An 18,670-nucleotide genomic window follows, 5' to 3' on the forward strand; every position below is an offset into this window, starting at 1 on the left:
CTCCAGGCCATTTCATGTGGCCCTTGCACCTGTCCTGCAGCTACTGTACCCCCCTTGTCTCTGCCTCCCCTTATCTCAGCAGTCGGCAGCAGAGAGGACAGAACTCCTCTGCGAGATCTTGCACCACTCAGTGCAGCTGCAGCACCCCCTCATCTCTGCCTCCCCTGGTCTCAACATTCAGCAGACTCTGGTAATGGACTCCACTCCTCCTCTGGTCCTCCTCCAGACCCTGCACTTTCTCCCTCCCAGCTCTGCCCCCAAAGGGGGTGCTGCTGATGTTAGGGAGGGTAGGGATTATTGACATGTAATGTATAGGGGATGGGGTGTTCTAGTCTTACAGATACAACTGGCCCTTTGAAGGCAAATAAAATCTGATACGGCCCGCGATGAAATGGAGTTTGACACCCCTGATCTACAGCATGAGGGAGGCGATTTGTTTTTACATATAAGCTGCAACTACCTTTTGCTGATTACTGGACAAATCAGTGCTGTCACATGGGACGTCCATAGTCCTGTGTAAGCTATGACCCCCAACAGCTTTTACACAGGACTTTCCTTTGTTCCCAAGTGGCTGAATGGATTGGTGGATGAGCAAAAAGAGCCAAGTGTATATTGCTGTAAAGGACTAAATTAAAGTGAACTTACTAAAACTGGAGAGTTGAAAATCTGGTGCAGCTGTGCATAGAAACCAATCAGCTTCCAGGTTTTATTGTCAAAGTTGAATTGAACAAACTAAAGTTAGGAGTTGATTGGCTACCATGCACAGCTGCACCAGATTCTGAGTGCATCCATTTTCGTAAATCTACCCCATTGTTTTGCTCTGTGTAGGCAAATCAGGAGTTCACCTTGATGTAAACAATGCATTTAAATATTTGCTCATTGAAAATGCACTAAACTTTCCTTTTAAAGTCAATCAATACTGCAATGTATTTATTTTTTAAAAGCTTTTTGCACATGACAAATTATCTGTGATTTTCCAGTTTGATTTGTTAATCATTTACAGGCTATTAATAGAGCTAAAGACATTTGAGGAAGATGAGCAAATATTACCTTTCCACAGTATTATACGTTAAAGCAAAACCAAGAAAAGCACAGAAAAATGTGAATTATTTGACTTCAACAGGCAGAAAAGAAACAGTTTCTATACTATCAAGGACAAGGAAAAGGCATGTAATTATAAAGTAAGCGTGATACAAGTACAATAACTGACTTAAACTATGACCGTTTTCTTCAGGATATTGCCTCCAGAAGGAAATAGTTGCTCTGAATCTCAAAGAAAGAATATAGACATTTGAGATCTTAAGCTCCTGTTTTCATTAAGACTTTCAAGTATTCAAAAAAGTAATAGACACATTTAAAGTAAGTTCTTTCGGCACACATTTGGTTCTGCATGATAATGCCACCTTTTCAGGATTTCATAAATGTAAAGTTTCTTAAGCAGATATTCATAAAATACGAAGCAGATTTAGATTTATGAACAGTTATGGATATAATAGTTTAAAGAAGCTTACTTTTATTTTTCCACCCCCAGGGGACAAAGTACATGCAGTGATGTGTCCCCTTTTTCTAAAGCCACTTTCACATGAACATTCAGATCGGGTCTGCCTGACCATTTTTCAGGCAGACCCGGTCGGAACCTCTATTCTCCTCTATGAAGCAGCAGGTGTCAATGGACATGTGTCAGTTGATACCCGCCGACATCCAATACGATCCAATCCTCCAAAAAGAGACAGATGGGGATCCATTACCCTTCCATCCATTGGATTGGATGGGATGGCAGTTGGATGGAAACAGACAGGCGGTCCATTTCCAGTGGGCTGTGTCTGTTCTGCAGCAGCAGAGCAGACACGAACCTATCATCAGCTTGCTCAGTGGGGATCATCGGACGGATTCGCCGCTGAGCAAGCGGGTCCACCCTGTGTGAAAGGGGCCTTAATCCTCATTTAGATGTACAGCATTGTTTGCTGCCCCTCTGGATGACCTTTCAGAGGCTTTTGCATCTATCTCAATGCCTGTGTTGACCTTTGAAAGTCCACAGTTCTGCACCGCAACTGCATGCATTACACCTTGCTGCAAAGTTGTGTCGCAGTCCCATGCACTTGACAGGTCCCATGCACTTGACAGGTGCCGCACCACAACCATGGCAATGTGGATTAGCAGCTCTGCGGTAGAGGCAGTGGCATGAGGAACAGGAAAGTGGTTTGCTCTTCTCATTGAATGTTTACTGATGCACAAGAGAGCGATGCCACCAGGGGCGGACTGACAACTCATGGGGCCCCCGGGCAATAGGGGATCATGGGGCCCCTGTGTCCTTTCCCAAACTCAAAAAAGCCTATGAAAAAGGTACCAGGGGCATCTCATGGGGCCCCCTACTGACTCCGGGCCCTCGGGCAGTGCCTGAGTTTCCAAATGGTCAGTCCACCCCTGGATGCCACCATCCTACAAAAAAAAAATCTCCAAATAAGCAAGATTTATGGGGAGGAGCATAGAGAAAGAATGGAATAAAGAAATGAGGAATTTTCTGCCAAAAGTCATTGCAGTTAAAAGAGTAAGTTATTTACACATTCCTTTGTACACTATTATTTAATTTTCAATGGATCCTAAAATATATTTAAAATGTATCTAACGCTAATTCTTGTGTTTTGGATGGAGTGTGGAAGTTTTCAAAACTCCTCCCAGGATTCCACTTCTATCCGTGTACCTGCTGGGGAACCTTCCATTTTTTCTTGGTAAGAATTGTCACCAAGACAAAAAAAGTGATGACAAATTCAAAATGTAGGATCCATGCACACTAAGCGGCTGAAAAATGCCCAAACCTCTGATGGAAAAAGCAGTGTAAAAAACGCTTATAGTGGCTTGTACTGTACAGGAGTTTTGCTTATGGACATTTGCTTTTATATGCAGTTTTTTTCCAAAGCATTCCCCTCTGCTCATTTTTAACTACTTCAGTATGGGACACTTTAACCCCTTTCCTGCCCAGGCCAATTTTCAGCTTTCAGCACTGTCACACTTTGCATGACAATTGTGTGGTCATGCAACATTGTACCCAAATGACATTTTTATAATTTTTCACACAAATAGCGTTTTTTGGCAGTAGTTAATCACCACTGTTTTTTTTTTATTTTTTACTAAATAAACCAAAAAAAAGACTGAACCCTTTGAAAAAAAAAAAAGCACATGGCTTGCTGAGAGGGCACTCGGAAAAGAGGAGCACAGAGTGTCACCTGGGGGCGGGGGGGATGCAGAAGAGGAGGCAAGGGACCACTCTGTGTAATACCATTGCACAGAGAAGGTAAGTATAAATGTTTTTATTTTAAAAAAAATGCCTTTAGAGTCACATTAACCAGGCCATAGGGAGTACAAATGTGAAAGCATTGATATGTAATATTGATTTTAGCAGTCTCATGTAACATGTCTCCAGTCTATGAAGCATTTCCCCCAGTTCCAACAATTCCTATAGCATGTCTGCAGTCTCTGACTCTATCTTGTAGAATTCCTATAGTGTTTGACCAATTGCTGTTGCATGGCTGTACTCTTTGATAGCTGTCTGTAGCATTCTAGTCACTGATTATTATGTGCAGCCCTGTGATGTCAGGGGAAGCACTTGGCATCCCCATCATCAAATAAGTCACCGATCTAGCTTTTCACAAGTGGTATGTTGACAAAATGAAGTCAGTATCCACAAAAGACTCTGAGTCATTTCTAAATATGGCAGCAACAAGGTGGCATTATCTAACTGGTTTGTGATATTTGAATAGGGCTTTTCATTGCATAGAACCTATCTCAGTCATTGTACCCGATCTGCATCATTTTATTGTGTTTTTCGATCCATATATTTAGGTAACAAGTTCCTATGTAAGATCTGCATGTACCTTTGATCGCCTTCCCATACAAAGTGTCCTCTTGTACTTATTGTCTTTCAATAGGGAGCAAAGCAAAGTATAACAGAGGTTTATAACTAAAGGCAAAACATTTTTATATCTTTGACTAGAGTGGAAAGGGATTTGAACATCTGTCAGGTTTTTTATTGCTATCTGTGCCCCCTTTAGAAAGATTCATCCTATCTGTTTGTCCTGTCTACCATTATCACGAGATTGAGAGTGAAAGAAATTTATACATTTTGGGTTGTCCCCCAAAAAAGGAATATAGGGGATTTCTTTTAACAGAGACACTTGCTCTGGTGACCCTAGTGACAACCAGGGATTCCCTAACTTGGGAGGGATTTCTTCATTTCCTGTTTTGGCTATGGGACAGGATTCAAAGGGAAATATCCCTGATGGGACACGGGTGCCAAAAAGAAACAGACAGGGTTTATAACCCTCCCTTACTCTATCCAAAATGAAAAAAAAAGTTTTGCCTTTATTTCTACTTTAAAAGAGAAGTATTGGATTGCTTTTTTCCCCCCAAATCATCTTACCTAGGTGGATGCAGCATTGGTCCGATGCTGCATCTGTCCCCCGCCGGCTCTAAGTGTGAGAACACATGACTGCTGATCGCTGAGTTCTCACCGCCACTGTGAGCAGAGAGCGGTGACTGTCACTCACCGCTCTCTGCTCTTCCCACGCTCACTGGAGCACTGGGATGTGGAGGGGGAGGGAGCGGCTGGCTCAGGCTCTCAGTAGATCTCAGCCAGACAACACGTATTTTCCACACTTTCATTCACAGTCAGTAAACAAATGAGCTTGGATTTTGTTGTTTTATTAGGGGTTAACAACTTGGATGGGTCTAGGGGTATATGGGATGCCCAATGGAACTGAAACAACTTGGGGATGTATTCTTAGGCACAAAACAAACAAAAATCCAGCAAAATCATGAAAGAACAGATCCTAGGCTTTTTATTCCTTCAGAAGTCGCTCTTATCTTCTGAAGAATCAGCATACTGTCTTTGCAAGGAGCACTTGATCCCCTTGAATGAACCTCCTCAGACCCGAGATGAAAATCTCCTCATCTGCCTGGCTGTCTTGAGAGTATCCCAGGGCAAGGGATTTCGAGACACACAAGTAATGTAGTCCCTGGGAGAACTAGTTGGGTATTGTGCCTGACCGCCCTCTTCCTTCTATGGCCCGGGGGTGTAGAAGTACTCACGCTGTCCTGTTTCTGTAGCTTTAAAGGTTGAAGCTGCTTTCTGGCCTTACGTTGGGCTGGCTCCTTCCCTGCTCACAGGCTGTCTTTCCCAGGTAGACTTTGGGATAGTAGAGATCCTTCTTTACAGCTTCCAGCCTGTAGGCAGACCTCCGTCTTCTGCAGCCCACTCACCGGCTCCACATCAGCAGCACTCCATCTTCCACCCGACTCCCCTGCTGGCCAGGCTCTCTCATGTTTAAGGGTTGACCTAGCCGCCATGCCAGGCCTCCTGCCTGGGGATTGCCCACATTCTGCTAAGTATACAGATCAGACCCTCTGTCTTCATTATTTTGTAAAAGGAAAACTTTCCGAATAATGTGATTGCACCATTGTGTTTATTCATACTGTATGTAATATGTTTAAAAAGAGTCATGGAAATTATTTGATGCATATTTTATACTGAAACCTGTTACACCTAATACAGTAAAAAGGCAGTTTTATGTATTTCCTGGTCTTAAAACCCCATTTACAATGCTGAATTAATTCATGAGGGATGCTGTAAACTCACAATTACACTGTTGCTTTTCCCAGGTACAGAATATTAAAGCATACAAGTACATTACAAATATACATATTATTATAAAAATATACATTAAATTACATCTAGAGACTATGATAATAATAAAAAAATTAGGCAGGAATGACTCAAAAGCAATGACATTTCACCTGCCCTCTGCTGCCATAAAAACAAAACCAAATAAAACAAATATTTCTTGTAGAAAAACCCTCCAGTTTTGTAAAATTACCATTTACTGCTAGCATGTTTTCTACAAATACCTTTAGGTTCCCAGCTGAGTTGATAAGTATGTATTTGTCGGTCAGTTCTCCCTCTGATCCCATGGTGGTACTGTGATAGGATCACTATGGATGTCAAATCTTCTGTCTTATGAATTATGTATTTTGTATATCTACTATACAGTATATGTTGGCTTCTTAAAGCTGAAGTTGTCTCCCCAAGGCCCTGCAATATATAATTTATTGCATAAGTGGAAAAAAAGGATAAAAAGAAATTTCCCATGATACCTGGTTTTCACACTGTCATTGTTGCTTCTCTTTGCAATAGAATGGTGAATACAAAATTTGCAAAGTTCTGTAAATCCACAAGGACAGGATAAAGTGGGTGTTTTTGTTTGCAGAAAGAAATAACTTTTTTAATGGATTTGGACATAATGTCATTTATTAATATAACTTGGCAGTTCAGATCATTTTACTTGATTTAGTTATGTTGATAAAAAAATTTGCATCTGTAATAAATAACAGAACGGCAAGTAGATGTACCATACAGTCCTTTTATATGGGTAACAGACTTTGTTAGAATATGTTCTATCTTCTGAAACAATTTTTCAAATAGAAATATGTCCCAGATGTGATATACTGTATTCCGCATTATGTTTTAGTCACGTTTCATACTATTGTCCCCAGATAATGCATTAAGTGTGCTGTAATTATTTTTGTCAAGATTGTGCAATTACAGAAACAGATCAACAGTTTGCATGATTTTTTTTTTCAATGCAGGGAATATTTTTTTCAATTTAACAGCATAGAAAATGTTAGGTACTAAACAAGGTGAATGGAACTTTCAGGGGTCAATTCAACACTAGAAGCAAGGTTAAAGCTGATTTTTGGCTTTCCCTTTACCCCCAACTAATTGCTGGCATGGAAAAAAAACTAACTAATTGCCCCTTTTACTCACCTAAATCCACAGTCATGTGACATTCTTACCTGACTCTTCCTCTTCTTCTGTTTACAGGAGGAAGGGGTCTTCTTCAGGTGCCCATATCTCTACCTGCATGGCAAAGACGTTTCCTATTGCCTATCCAGCTGCAGGGTTCTCTCAAGATCCAGAAGAGGAGTCTCAGTTGGGATGTCAGCAAATGACACATGTACTTCTATAGAGCTGGATTAGTGGTCCAATGCATCCGGAAACGGTGCAGGCAAGATACCCAGAGGGAGGAGTTAGGTGAGTATAACTTGCTTTACAAGGTAAGAAAAATGTTTGTTTGAACATTGTTTATTTCTCAAGTTGGGCTTTTTAAGTTAGGGAATAAAGTTATGGTTGGGGTTATTTTATTTTTTAAGCTTCATGTTTTGATTTAAGGTGTTGAGTAAAGGCTTATGGATTATGAAGTTAAGGGTTAACTAGCACAGTCATCTTAAGGAGCTGGTAAGGGCTCAAGGAAATGTGGGCACATACTGTAGTTGTAACATGGTTTTAGCACCTAAAAATACTACCAACAGTGGGTATTCAGCACTGAAAACCAACATATCACTGCAGGGCCATTCCGGCAGTTACAGCCATTGAAGGAATACTGATTTTGTGGTGTTATCTATAAAAGAGATCTGTCAACAAAAGGGGAGGAACTTAAATTTTTATTCTCATTGACATCCATTGCTTTTTGCAATCTAACACTTAATTCATTGAAGTTAATTTACTAAAGTCAGATAGGCTGTTTTCCTTACCTTACTGAATGTGGTGAGAATTAATTTAGCAAAGAATACGCAATCACATGCGAGGAAAATTTAAAAGAAAATTTAATTTTGCTCGCATATGATTAGATGATGGACATCAGCAGAAATTCATCTCATTCACTAAGAAAAAATTCTCTTTGAAAGTGAACAGCCTATTTGCCTTTAGTAAAACAACCCCAATGAATTAAGTGTTAGATTTCAAAGGCAATGAATATCAAGGAGTATAAAAAGTTAAATTCCTCCCCTTTTGTTGACAGATCTCTTTAAATCAACTCCATTGTGTCCTGTTTTATTTATATAGTCACCAAAAGATTAGGACTTTGAAATTTTCCTATAATGATGGGGAAATTGTTTATTGTGGAACCATCACTTTTAAAGTAAAGACACCCATAGGTCTGGGGAGATGGAGGGTCCATGTATTGTATTTGATCATGGTAAATGTCAGGTGAAAACATAGATTTCAAAAGTCATTGCCCACTGTCCACCAGCAAGTCAAGTCTTCTTACTTACGGTCAGACCGAAAACTGAGATCACACCCTACACATTAAAACAATAGTTAGAGAAATATTCAAAACCAGCCTGTCTGGCAGAAACAACTATTAAGCCAATGTCAAAATAACTGAGATAACATTTTTCCCCATTTTGGTGTTTGATGAGATTAACTAAAGCTCCTGACCTGTATCTGAATGATTCTTTGCATTGTGCTGCTACCACATGATTGGCTTCTTAGATAATCATATGAGCAGATTTATACATGTTGCCAATTAATTGGTAAGTATAAATGTTCCAGTTTGAAAGCTCAAATAGCTTAGAGACCACACTTTGTGGATGCGACAGTGTGGCTTCATAAGTATTTTCAGATGTATGCAACAAAACCTCTGTTTTGTATCCTGAATGGATGTTTTGGGCTGAATTGCTGGTTTGATTGTTGGGAATTTTTGTATTGCATGTAAAGCATTGTGAATCCTGCCTCTCTAGTGCATTCTAGCAGAAGCTTTTACCTCAATATTCAAGTGACAAAAGAGACAGAGCTTGTATAAAAGGAGATCAGCAGTCAGATGTACATATGACAACATGATGTCTAAATATATCACCAAGAGAAACATAATTTCTGACTAGTTTCTAAGTGTTATTTCTCTTTGTATATTTTCACTACACTAAAGAAGCTTGATAGAGATGCTTTGGGAATGCCTAATTTTAAATTTTGCATCAATATCTGAACAGAAAAGAAATACAGGATAACAGAAAAAAGGCTACAATTTATGATTTAAACATGACCCTGCCAAAATAAACCAAAATCTTCTCCTCTGAAAGAACCCAGAATAGCTTAAACCTCACTTAACCTTCACCTGTAAAACACTATAGGGTAGATTTACTAAAACTGGTGCACACAGAATCTGGTGCAGCTGTGCATAGTAACCAATCAGCTTCTACGTTTTACTGTCAAAGCTTAATAGAACAAGCTGAAGTTAGAAGCTGATTGGTTACTATGCATAATGGCACCAGATTCTCTGCGTACCAGTTTTAATAAATCTCAACCTATTTTTAGTGATAAATTGCAGTGGACATTTTAATCTTTTAGACACAGGCAGCTGTAAGCAGTTTGATACATTAGCTACAGAGTTGACTGTAAAAAATTAGACTGAGAGTTCAAACTTATGGAGGGTAGCATGAGCAAGAGACTTCCATTGCCATGTTATTCTAGGTAGTGTTCCCTTCGTATGCCAAATGATCTGGCAAATGGTGGTGTTGGTGATGGTAGGGGCACCAGAAGAACCAATATTCTTCTATGGTCTGGCACAGCCCGAGCACTGCATGCAAACCACACCATTGGAGTATGTTATTTCGTACACAGCATAAAGGTAAGTAACCACTACATGGTAGCCCCTCCATCACTTTGAAAAATAGTTAGATGAAAAAAAGCTGTTTGAAAAGGTGAAGATACTACTTACCTTAGACTGTGGCTCACCTAGGTGCCAGTGAATACAAAATCTTGATAAGGAGCATTGTGCAAGAGCACGTTTTTGTGAGATTTGAGAACCTTAATTTTCCCATCAGGCACCTATGAAGCTAAGCAACTTCACTGACACCTTGGCAAGCTAGCCAGATGCTGGGTTCTCTTTTTTTTGTTTTCACTAAATAGCATAAAGCTTATTGTGGTTACTACTAAGTGTAAGGTCTGCTTAAAGCTGGAAACAGGAGTTACTCTTTGTACAGTCTATCAAAATTTGGTTGTTTAGCCCAATAATGAAAGTACACAGCATTATGACCACTGACAGGTAAATTGAAAAACATTGATTATCTTGTTACAGTAGCATCTGAAATTGAGTTGGATATATTAGGCAGCAAGTGGACATGTTGTCCCTGAAGTTGATGTTAAAAGTGGACAAACATAAAGATTTGAACAATTAAGACAAGGGCTAAATTGTAATGGCTGGACTACTGCTAGCTCAAATTTAGTGAAAAAGGTAATGCTGGTTCTAAAAGAGATGCATTGTGGATGGTTGTGTATGTGGGGCACATGAGCATCAGAACTGGACCATAAAACAATGAAAAAGCTCTCTTCGCATGATGAATCACATTTTCTTTTCAATCATGTGGATAGCTAAGTGTGTGTGCATCACTTATCAGGGGAAGAGATGACTCCAGGATGCACTATGGGAAGAAGGCAAGCCAGCAGAGGCAGTGTGACTGAAAGGATCTTCTTCTCACAGCATTGCACCAGATACTACTGCATTCCTTCAGAGGTCTAGCGGAATCCATGCCTCAAAGGGTCAGGGCTGTTTTGGTGGCAAAAGGGGGATCTACTCAGTATTATGTAGCTATGGTGGGTGGCCATAATGTTATGACTGATTCGTGTATATTGCCATTAAAATGTAAGAAAATTTGATTGAAGAGATTGTGAAAGCTTATCAAATTTCAAGGCTCAAATGAAAAAGTTTCCTCTATTCACGGTTTTGGCCAACAATATGTATAAATACTATTCTTTATTGTTTTAGTTACAGTACATTTAATAGAAAGAATGGTATGATGTTACATTTATTGGTATGTCAAGGGATTGAAGCAACAATTGTTTTGGTATCTAATGCTAAAAGAGACTCAACAAGGTTCGAAAACAATTTTACACATTTTATTACATAGTTTTCTTTCTGTCATGAAAACGTGTTTTGGGTAACAGTAGTACATGTAAAAACAGTGGAAGAGCAATGCAACAGTTGTGGCTGTTGAAGAAGACAGTAGCTGCTGATTGTAGTTATGTTGACTTATGTTTGTCTCAAGCCGATCTCACAATCCTGGAGCAGTTGTGTTAAATCCCGAGTCAAAGAATGGCCTTTCCCATGTGTAACCTTCATAATTTCAAAAGCCTGCAAAATGCAAAAACTGTTATTTACATGCAACGAGAATGTATAACTTCTGTTTCTATAGTGCCTCATGCACATAAGCAGGTGAGTGCCTTCAACATAATTGCTGGTTTTCTTTTCAGAAGAAAACATTTTTGCATTAAAAAAAAAGTACTGTACTTAGTACTGTCCGTGATACTTTTTTATGTGCAACAGCCAGATATTTAGGACAAGCTTTTGCGTTGTACTCCTTCTTCAAGGTTCTTGCAGTACTAATACACACAGTTTTAGCCGAATGTTAATAAGACAATCTCTGATGAAAAAGTGTTTTGGTTCCTAAAGGGAAGTTCAAAACTATTCAGGAAAGGAAAACTTTTGAACTAAGAATGATAAATCTTTCTGGCACAAATGATATAGGACTAAAGTGGACAATCATTATCCAACAGTTTTCACCTCTGTGACTCTTTCCATTCCATAGCCCTCATCCTGCCTTATCTCACTACCTATCCAAGTTTAATTAAGTGTTCTTGCATGGCAAGACCACTTACTGTTATCTCACATATATATTCTTATTATTATAGCCAAGTTTACCACCCTAACTCCTCCCACAGTTTTTACACTACATAGACAGTAATATACCGAAACGTGCGGATTGTTCCCGACTGGTGTGCTATTACTTTGTGGAACGTTTCACCGAATGGTTCACGAAATATCAGCTTTTGTGGTTGAATTGGTCCCATAGGAATGAATGGCGGAATGTTCAAAACTAGAGTGGGAGCTGACAAAAGCTAGAGTGTGAGCTGAAAAATCAGGACATGATTTCTAAACTGCCATCACTCCCTCATTTTCAAACCCACCTACACAAATCTTATATCAAAATGTTCAGCTATCCCTGCTGCCACGGCTAAGCCATAGTCCTGATAGTGTTCACAATATGACCATTTGTTTGCAACTCACGCTGCCCATTGACATTCATTGAAACTCCACTCTAGCGACCTCAAATTTGAAGGGCAATTTCTAAACTGCGACTGTGCCTTCATTTTTAATATTTCAGAGACATACTATGCATCAACATGTAGGTCTGGGTCTTGTGATTCTCACAATATAAAGCTCTTTGCTGTAGAATTTATAATTTTTAAACTACAACCGTTTGAAAATGGCAACCACCAGTGAAATGAGCAAGTTGGAGCAGTTTGTTTTTAACCACTCTTCTCTGCCCTTGCTGTAGAGTGAATTGCCATAGGAACCCAGGTGTGTGAGCAGGCAGCAGAGTGACAAAAGCTAGAGTGTTAGCTGAAAAATAAAAGTTGAAATGCATTTCTCACTCTATCAAGCTTGTCATGTGCACTTTTAAAATTTGATCAATCAATTGGTTAGTGTAATGTTTACTATCTTTACTCACTCCAAACACTCCACACAGTTACTCTGCCCACTCCATAAAGTTACTCTGCCCAGTCCAACCTTTTCACAGTTACTCCAGCCACTCCAACCACACACTAGTTACTCAAGCCAATCCACCCAGTTACTCTGCCCACTCCAGTTGTAGACTACTGGTGGAGGCAAGAACACTTCACACAATTTCCCCAGAATTTGTAGCTTTTCTAGTTACCATTGCTGTGTATTCTTGTTTGTGTTTTTTTTTCTTCGCTTTTTAATCAGAGATTGTCTTGCAAAAAATCCATCCAATTCAACCCACAAAAAAACAGACACAAAATGTAAACGAGGTACAGCACAGAACGATGTTCATATGTGCAATTCAACACATATGAGTTGTTGGTACATATCAGAGTTAGGCTTTAAATAAACATTGAGGTACAGTCAAACACTTAAATTCTGATTGCTTTGTTTAACACAGAAAAAACTAGCGGGGGGGGGGGGGGGTGGATTTAGGGAAATAAAAACAGACAAATACCTGTCTCAACAGAGGTACAGTAAACGTGTTTGTTGTTACTATAATATTGGTATATAGCTATGACATGGTCTTTGTCTAGATGCTATACCATTGGGTAGTGTGGATTTACACACTACTATTTTATTATCATAGAAAAACAAGACATGGTAATCAATGCAGATCACACATTAGACAGCATACCAATGCTACATTCTGAATATTTATGATACTAGTACCAGGAGGATTTTAAGCTACTATTTCAACACAGCCTGTGTAGATATACAAAGATTTACATGATATGATGATTCTTAAGAAGTGTGGGAGTATTGACTCAGGTAAGGACACAGCACAAGAGTGGTTATGCTATACATATGCCATGTGCAATATGAGGGCCAATTTAGAAACATAGAAAAGTGACAGCAGAAAAAAGACAAAGTGGTCCATGGTGTGTTGTTGTTTTTGGTTTTTTTTTTACATAAATGTTGTATTTTTTTGTTGTTTTATTTCTTTTCGGTAATTTTTTGTCTGAGTATAGTTCTATGTTAGCCCCAAGCATGTTTGAAAGCCATATCAAAGCAAGGGAACATCACCAGTACACCATAGATCTTCCAGAATATGTACAATGCTTTATTCAACAATCACATTGTTACAGCAGAAGCAATAATTTGGAGCCACGCAAGACCCCTTCATCAGGCATCTGACGGCATAAATGTGTGCTTTAGGAATAGTGTTCCAACAATGTTTGGATAATATAGCCATGTAACACAGAAAATTGTGGATGTACTGTAACACTGTAGGACTATATGAAAACAATTTTCTGGAATTGATCCTGTATATTGGAGCAATGATGGTAAAACAATCTCACCACAAAAGGTGACAGTATCAATTTGTATCACTGGCTACACTAAAGTAGAGGTTGCATTGGCAAGTGGGGAAAATATGTCAATAAACTTCATTGCTTCAATATATCTTATGCTAATATCCAAGCTATTATCCAAGCTAATATTGTACTTTGCAGGAGTGTATGTCCTAAGAGGTATTAGATATCCTTGAAAAAGAAAGACAGTCTGGACACCTATTTCTTGAGCATTTTACAATTAAATTCTTATTGTGGTCTGTAATGTTGCTGTGTTGACACTGGGATAACAAGACTTTTATACACAGGATGTAATTAGTCATTTGAAAACATTTAACATATATACTTATAATAAAACATTATTTGGAACTTTGTAATCCACAACTATATGATGCAATCAGGGGCGGACTGACCATTAGAGCACTCGGGCACTGCCCGAGGGCCCGGGGTCAGTAGGGGGCCCCATGAAATGCCCCTGGTACCTTTTATAGGCTTTTTTTGAGTGTGGGCAAGGACACAGGGGCCCCATGATCCCCTATTGCCCAGGGGCCCCATGAGTTGTCAGTTCCGCCCTTGGATGCAATAAATGCTTGCTCCATGGTAATTCTAATCATTTGGTTGTTTGCATTCCACTGGATATAATGGAATAACAACAGTTTTCACTGGTCTAAAGTTTTCTTCTGTGTTTGGGCTGTGGCACCCTCTCTATGCAAAAAAATAAGCACCGTTCCATGTATGATCTGCATTGTTTACAATGTCAAACTGCTGGGAATTTTAATGTTTTTAATTTTTGTTTGTCTTTTATTTATGATAATAAAATAGTAGCATAGTAGTACATAGTACATACATCTTTGTGAACATCTCCATATAAAGCAATCCAAGTTAATATTGTACTTTGCAGGAGTGTATGTCCTAAGAGGTATTAGATATCCTTGAAAAGAAAGACTGTCTGGATACCTATTTCTTGAGTGTGGAGAAAATGAAAACATTTTATATCTACAACTCATGGTAAATTAGTGTGGTCAGTAGACTGTAGATACAAGATAGATAAAAGAATAAAAAATATGGCATATCTGACACCCAAAGATACATTTTTAAACATCCCCACTCTAAAATGATAATATTGTTTCCAATGATACTTATAAAATGATTATATCATGGAGAAACTCTCATGGCGCCGCTCCAAGCTGGAATTAAAAGAAGGTCAGCCCGCTGGCATAAGGAAGGAAGAGTGCAGCATCCCAGAACAGTTCCAGCATTTCCAGTAAAGTGTAGGGATGAACGCCACACATACCGACAGAGTCAGATGTATGGTATGGCCTCAGCTGCCGCTCCAGCCACGACCTTTAATGCGTTTCACCCATCCCAAGTGGGCTTGAGCCTCGATGGGTGGTCTGAAACGCATCAAAGGGGGTGGCCAGAGCATCGGCTGAGGCCATCCCATACAACTGACTCCTTAGGTTGGTCTGAGTGTTGTCCATACCTACACTTATAAAATGACATCATGAAAAATAATAGCCAGAAAAGGCAATGAAAATTGAAGTGTCCCTACCCATTGGTGGTTAAAGGAGAAACGTTTCCCTACATTGGTGGCCAGTGTAGTGTCCATTTACATCGGTGGTCATTGGAGAGGGGCCCCTTACATTTGAGGTAAGTGGAAAGATGTACCCTTGCATTGTGGGTCAGTCGAAAACGTATCCTTACATTGCGGGTCAGGGGAAGAGGTGCCTGTCTTACAGTGTGGGGTCACTGGAACAAAAGCACTCTTATATGGTGGTGAAGGGGAAGAATTCCTGTTATATTAGTGATCAGTGTAAAGAATGCCGCTTTTTATAGCTAACATACCAAAAATGAAACTCCTTATACAGGGGATGCAAATACACTTGAATCTTGGTAAGTGGTTCAATATCACAGTCATCAAATGAGAATTCTGCAGGCATTCTGAGGTCTCTATAGGTTGTCATTTTTGATTTGTCATGACTTAGCAGTAATGATATATTTTATTTTTATTTTTTAAGGAGAAGGTGGGATTTTTATTTAAATTAGTAAGACCAAGAGAAACCAAAGAATAACCACCATTCTTACTCATTTTCCCCACCATAGGTGCAGCTTAAATTCTATATAGAAGAAATAGCTCATTTTTTCATTTTTTCCTTTCTCTTGTGTGCTGTTTGAACTTATGTAAAGTTTGCATAATTGTACTGAAAAAATAAGCAAACTAGATCCAATAATATTTAGCTTTAGCAACCTAGGGGCTTTTTTGGAGCCAGAAAGAAATGTAGATTTTGCACATAGTTTGGCTTTTAGTTACAGCTTGATTCCATATGTTAGTCCCTTCATGGACTAGCGCTTTTCAAGTTGTTTTGCAGGAGAAGGCCAATACAATTGTATAAGATTTGTAAAATATTAGTGGCAGCTATAGGCATCCCTGCAAGGTTTCTATACAAAAAACGTAAAGTAAAGACATATGCCCATATACTGTATACAGTGTGTGTGTGTGTCCACATTTTGGAGTTTCACAGCCTGGAGTTGCAATGGATTGAATTTTAGATCACCACCTAGCATTTACTAGCCTAGTAACCCAGTGTCCAAATCATTTACACATACAGGCGTACCTCGTTTTACGTACGCCTCGGTTAACGTAATTTTTTGTTTATGAAAGAAAATCCATTGAAAATAATGTTTCGGTTTATGATTTTTTTCGCAATATAAACAGATTAATTGGTTTTCAATGCATTTACTAATTATTTTTAAATCATGTCCCTGTACAGTACTATGCCATTAAAGTGCACTTTATAAAGAGTTTTGAACAGATAAGACTTTTTTTACTTTTTTTCCAGACCTCTGGAACGAATTAATTGGTTTTCAATGCATTTATGATTTTTTTTATTTAATCATGTCCCTGTACAGTATTTATGCCTTTAAAGTGCACTTTATAAAGAGTTTTGAACAGATCAAAGACTTTTTTTTAACTTGACCTCCGGAATGTATTAATTGGTTTTCAGTGCATTCCTATGGGAAACCGCGTTTCAGTTTATGAATTTTTCGCAATACGAAAAGTCCCGCAGAACGTATTAAATTCATAAACCGAGGTACGCCTGTATTATTTTGTGTTACTTTGACTAAATTTGTTGATAATTTGCTAAACAAACACCCCAATTAAGACCAAAGTGCTACCCTCAGGAGTCTGCTGGAAAGTATGTGGAATACACAGCAAACATATGGAAAAGTGTTCTGTGCTTTGATGAGGCTAAAATGTAACTTTATACTGCTCAATGCCCAAAGAAAACTATCTTCCAAGCACAGCGCACTGTCCATCAGTAGGGATGGGAAACTGGTCCAGATTGAGGGCAAGAAAGACAAAGCCAAACACTGGTATATTTTAAATGCAAACCTGTTTCAGGCTGAAAGACATCTGACACCGGGGTGGAGGTTAACCTTCCATCAGGAGAAGGACCCGAAACACACAGACCCAGGCCTTGAAGTGTCTCAGTCAAATCCTGGACCTCATTTCAACTAAGGATATGTAGACTTAAAAATTACTATTCACCAAAAATCTGACAGGACTAGAGAAATGTTGCCCAAAAATGTGCAGAAAATTTGTCAGGGGGTTACTTCAAATTAATCAATGCTGTTATTATGCGATGTCAGCACATCATCTTAATTTCTAATTGTAACACTATAAAATGTGAAAAAGTCCAAGGGGTGAATATATATATATATATATATATAGACACACAGATGTGTTTGTGCAAATGCATTGAGTATGTACTCAAGCTATCTACCAAAATTCCAGTAACTGAAATGACTATACACAGGTGATTGTCCCATGACTACCAAAACTGAGATTGCCTAAAGAAATACAAATTATCAATAGAAAATTAATAAGCAACCTGAAACAAAGATATAAATAGCTAAAACAAATCCTAACAAGATAGCATAAGAGAAGGGGGTTGCCATAACAATTTGAAATGATGCAAAGTGTAATACTATGCTACATGCAGAATGCAGTCCCCCAGGGCATTGCTAAAGTCCTACAAATCCCCAGGACACCTATAAAAAAGGTTTGGGGCTTGTCAGAAGCCATAACAAAGAATGAATGAGATTGCTTCCTGTTTCATGCCATCCCTTCTTATTCCCTTTGCCCGCTTCTTCCTGTCCTCCCTCTTTTTTGTCTCTCTCCCCTTTTCCAAAGAATTTGTCTTCATTCAACATGGTGGCTAAATGTGGAAATATGATGATTTCCGAAAATACAACTACTAATAAAAAATATGGTAAATTAATTCAAAACAATGTAAACTACATGAAGGACTTGGGGTCTCTATTAGAAGGGAACCTGGGGCATGTGCCCTGATTGCCAGGCTCTGGTGACACTTCTGGCCGTCTCTGTCATAACGTCATTTTTGGTGCAGTCTACTGATATATTGCATTACAATGCAGTAAATCGCACTACATGTATTTTTCCTGTATTAACATTCATTTCTATGGGCTCCCCAAAGGCAAAATTTCTTTAGGCTGCATTACCATAACGCACCTTAAGCAAAGAGATATGAACAGGCCTTATTAGTCTGTATGGCAATTCAGGGTTCGTTATGGTTTCTTTTCTGCAGCTGAATTCATTATATCACTGGAAACCACTTAAATATACTTAAAGAATAAAAGCAGGACTTTATACATATTTGTTCTATAAAAAGTCTCTGTCATCTTTTTTCATATTAATAGCAAAAATTCTGATTTTATTTTAGCCTACCTGAACTAAAACCTTACCAGGTAAGTAAATCTACCTGAAGCAGTTAGACGCCCTGTCTGGTAAAGAAACCCAAAATATTCGTAATCTAGTGTTTTCTCATTATAACAGTGCCCTGATGCCATCCACATATCTTTCATTCTTCAAGATTACAAAGAATGAAAAGACTGGAAATAAATGATCCTCTGTGAATACAACTGAAATGAATTCTATCCCTTTTTCAATGGCAATTTTGTTGACTA

At 38.8% G+C, this 18,670-nt stretch overlaps 1 protein-coding gene across 1 annotated transcript in view; it reads right to left on the reverse strand.

The window, feature by feature from the left end:
- Positions 1-10,701: 10,701 nt before the first annotated feature.
- SMYD3 (SET and MYND domain containing 3) overlaps positions 10,702-18,670 on the reverse strand; it is a 744,460-nt gene continuing 736,491 nt past the window's right edge. The window contains exon 13 of the mRNA XM_089693285.1: positions 10,702-10,958. Coding sequence (XP_089549411.1) covers positions 10,857-10,958 — 102 coding nt within the window. The 3' untranslated portion in view covers positions 10,702-10,856. The remainder of the gene's footprint in view (positions 10,959-18,670) is intronic.

This window comes from Staurois parvus, unplaced genomic scaffold (assembly GCF_062004578.1).
Source record: "Staurois parvus isolate SC_StPar_1 unplaced genomic scaffold, SC_StPar_1.0 ptg000619l, whole genome shotgun sequence".
Lineage (NCBI taxonomy): Eukaryota > Metazoa > Chordata > Amphibia > Anura > Ranidae > Staurois > Staurois parvus.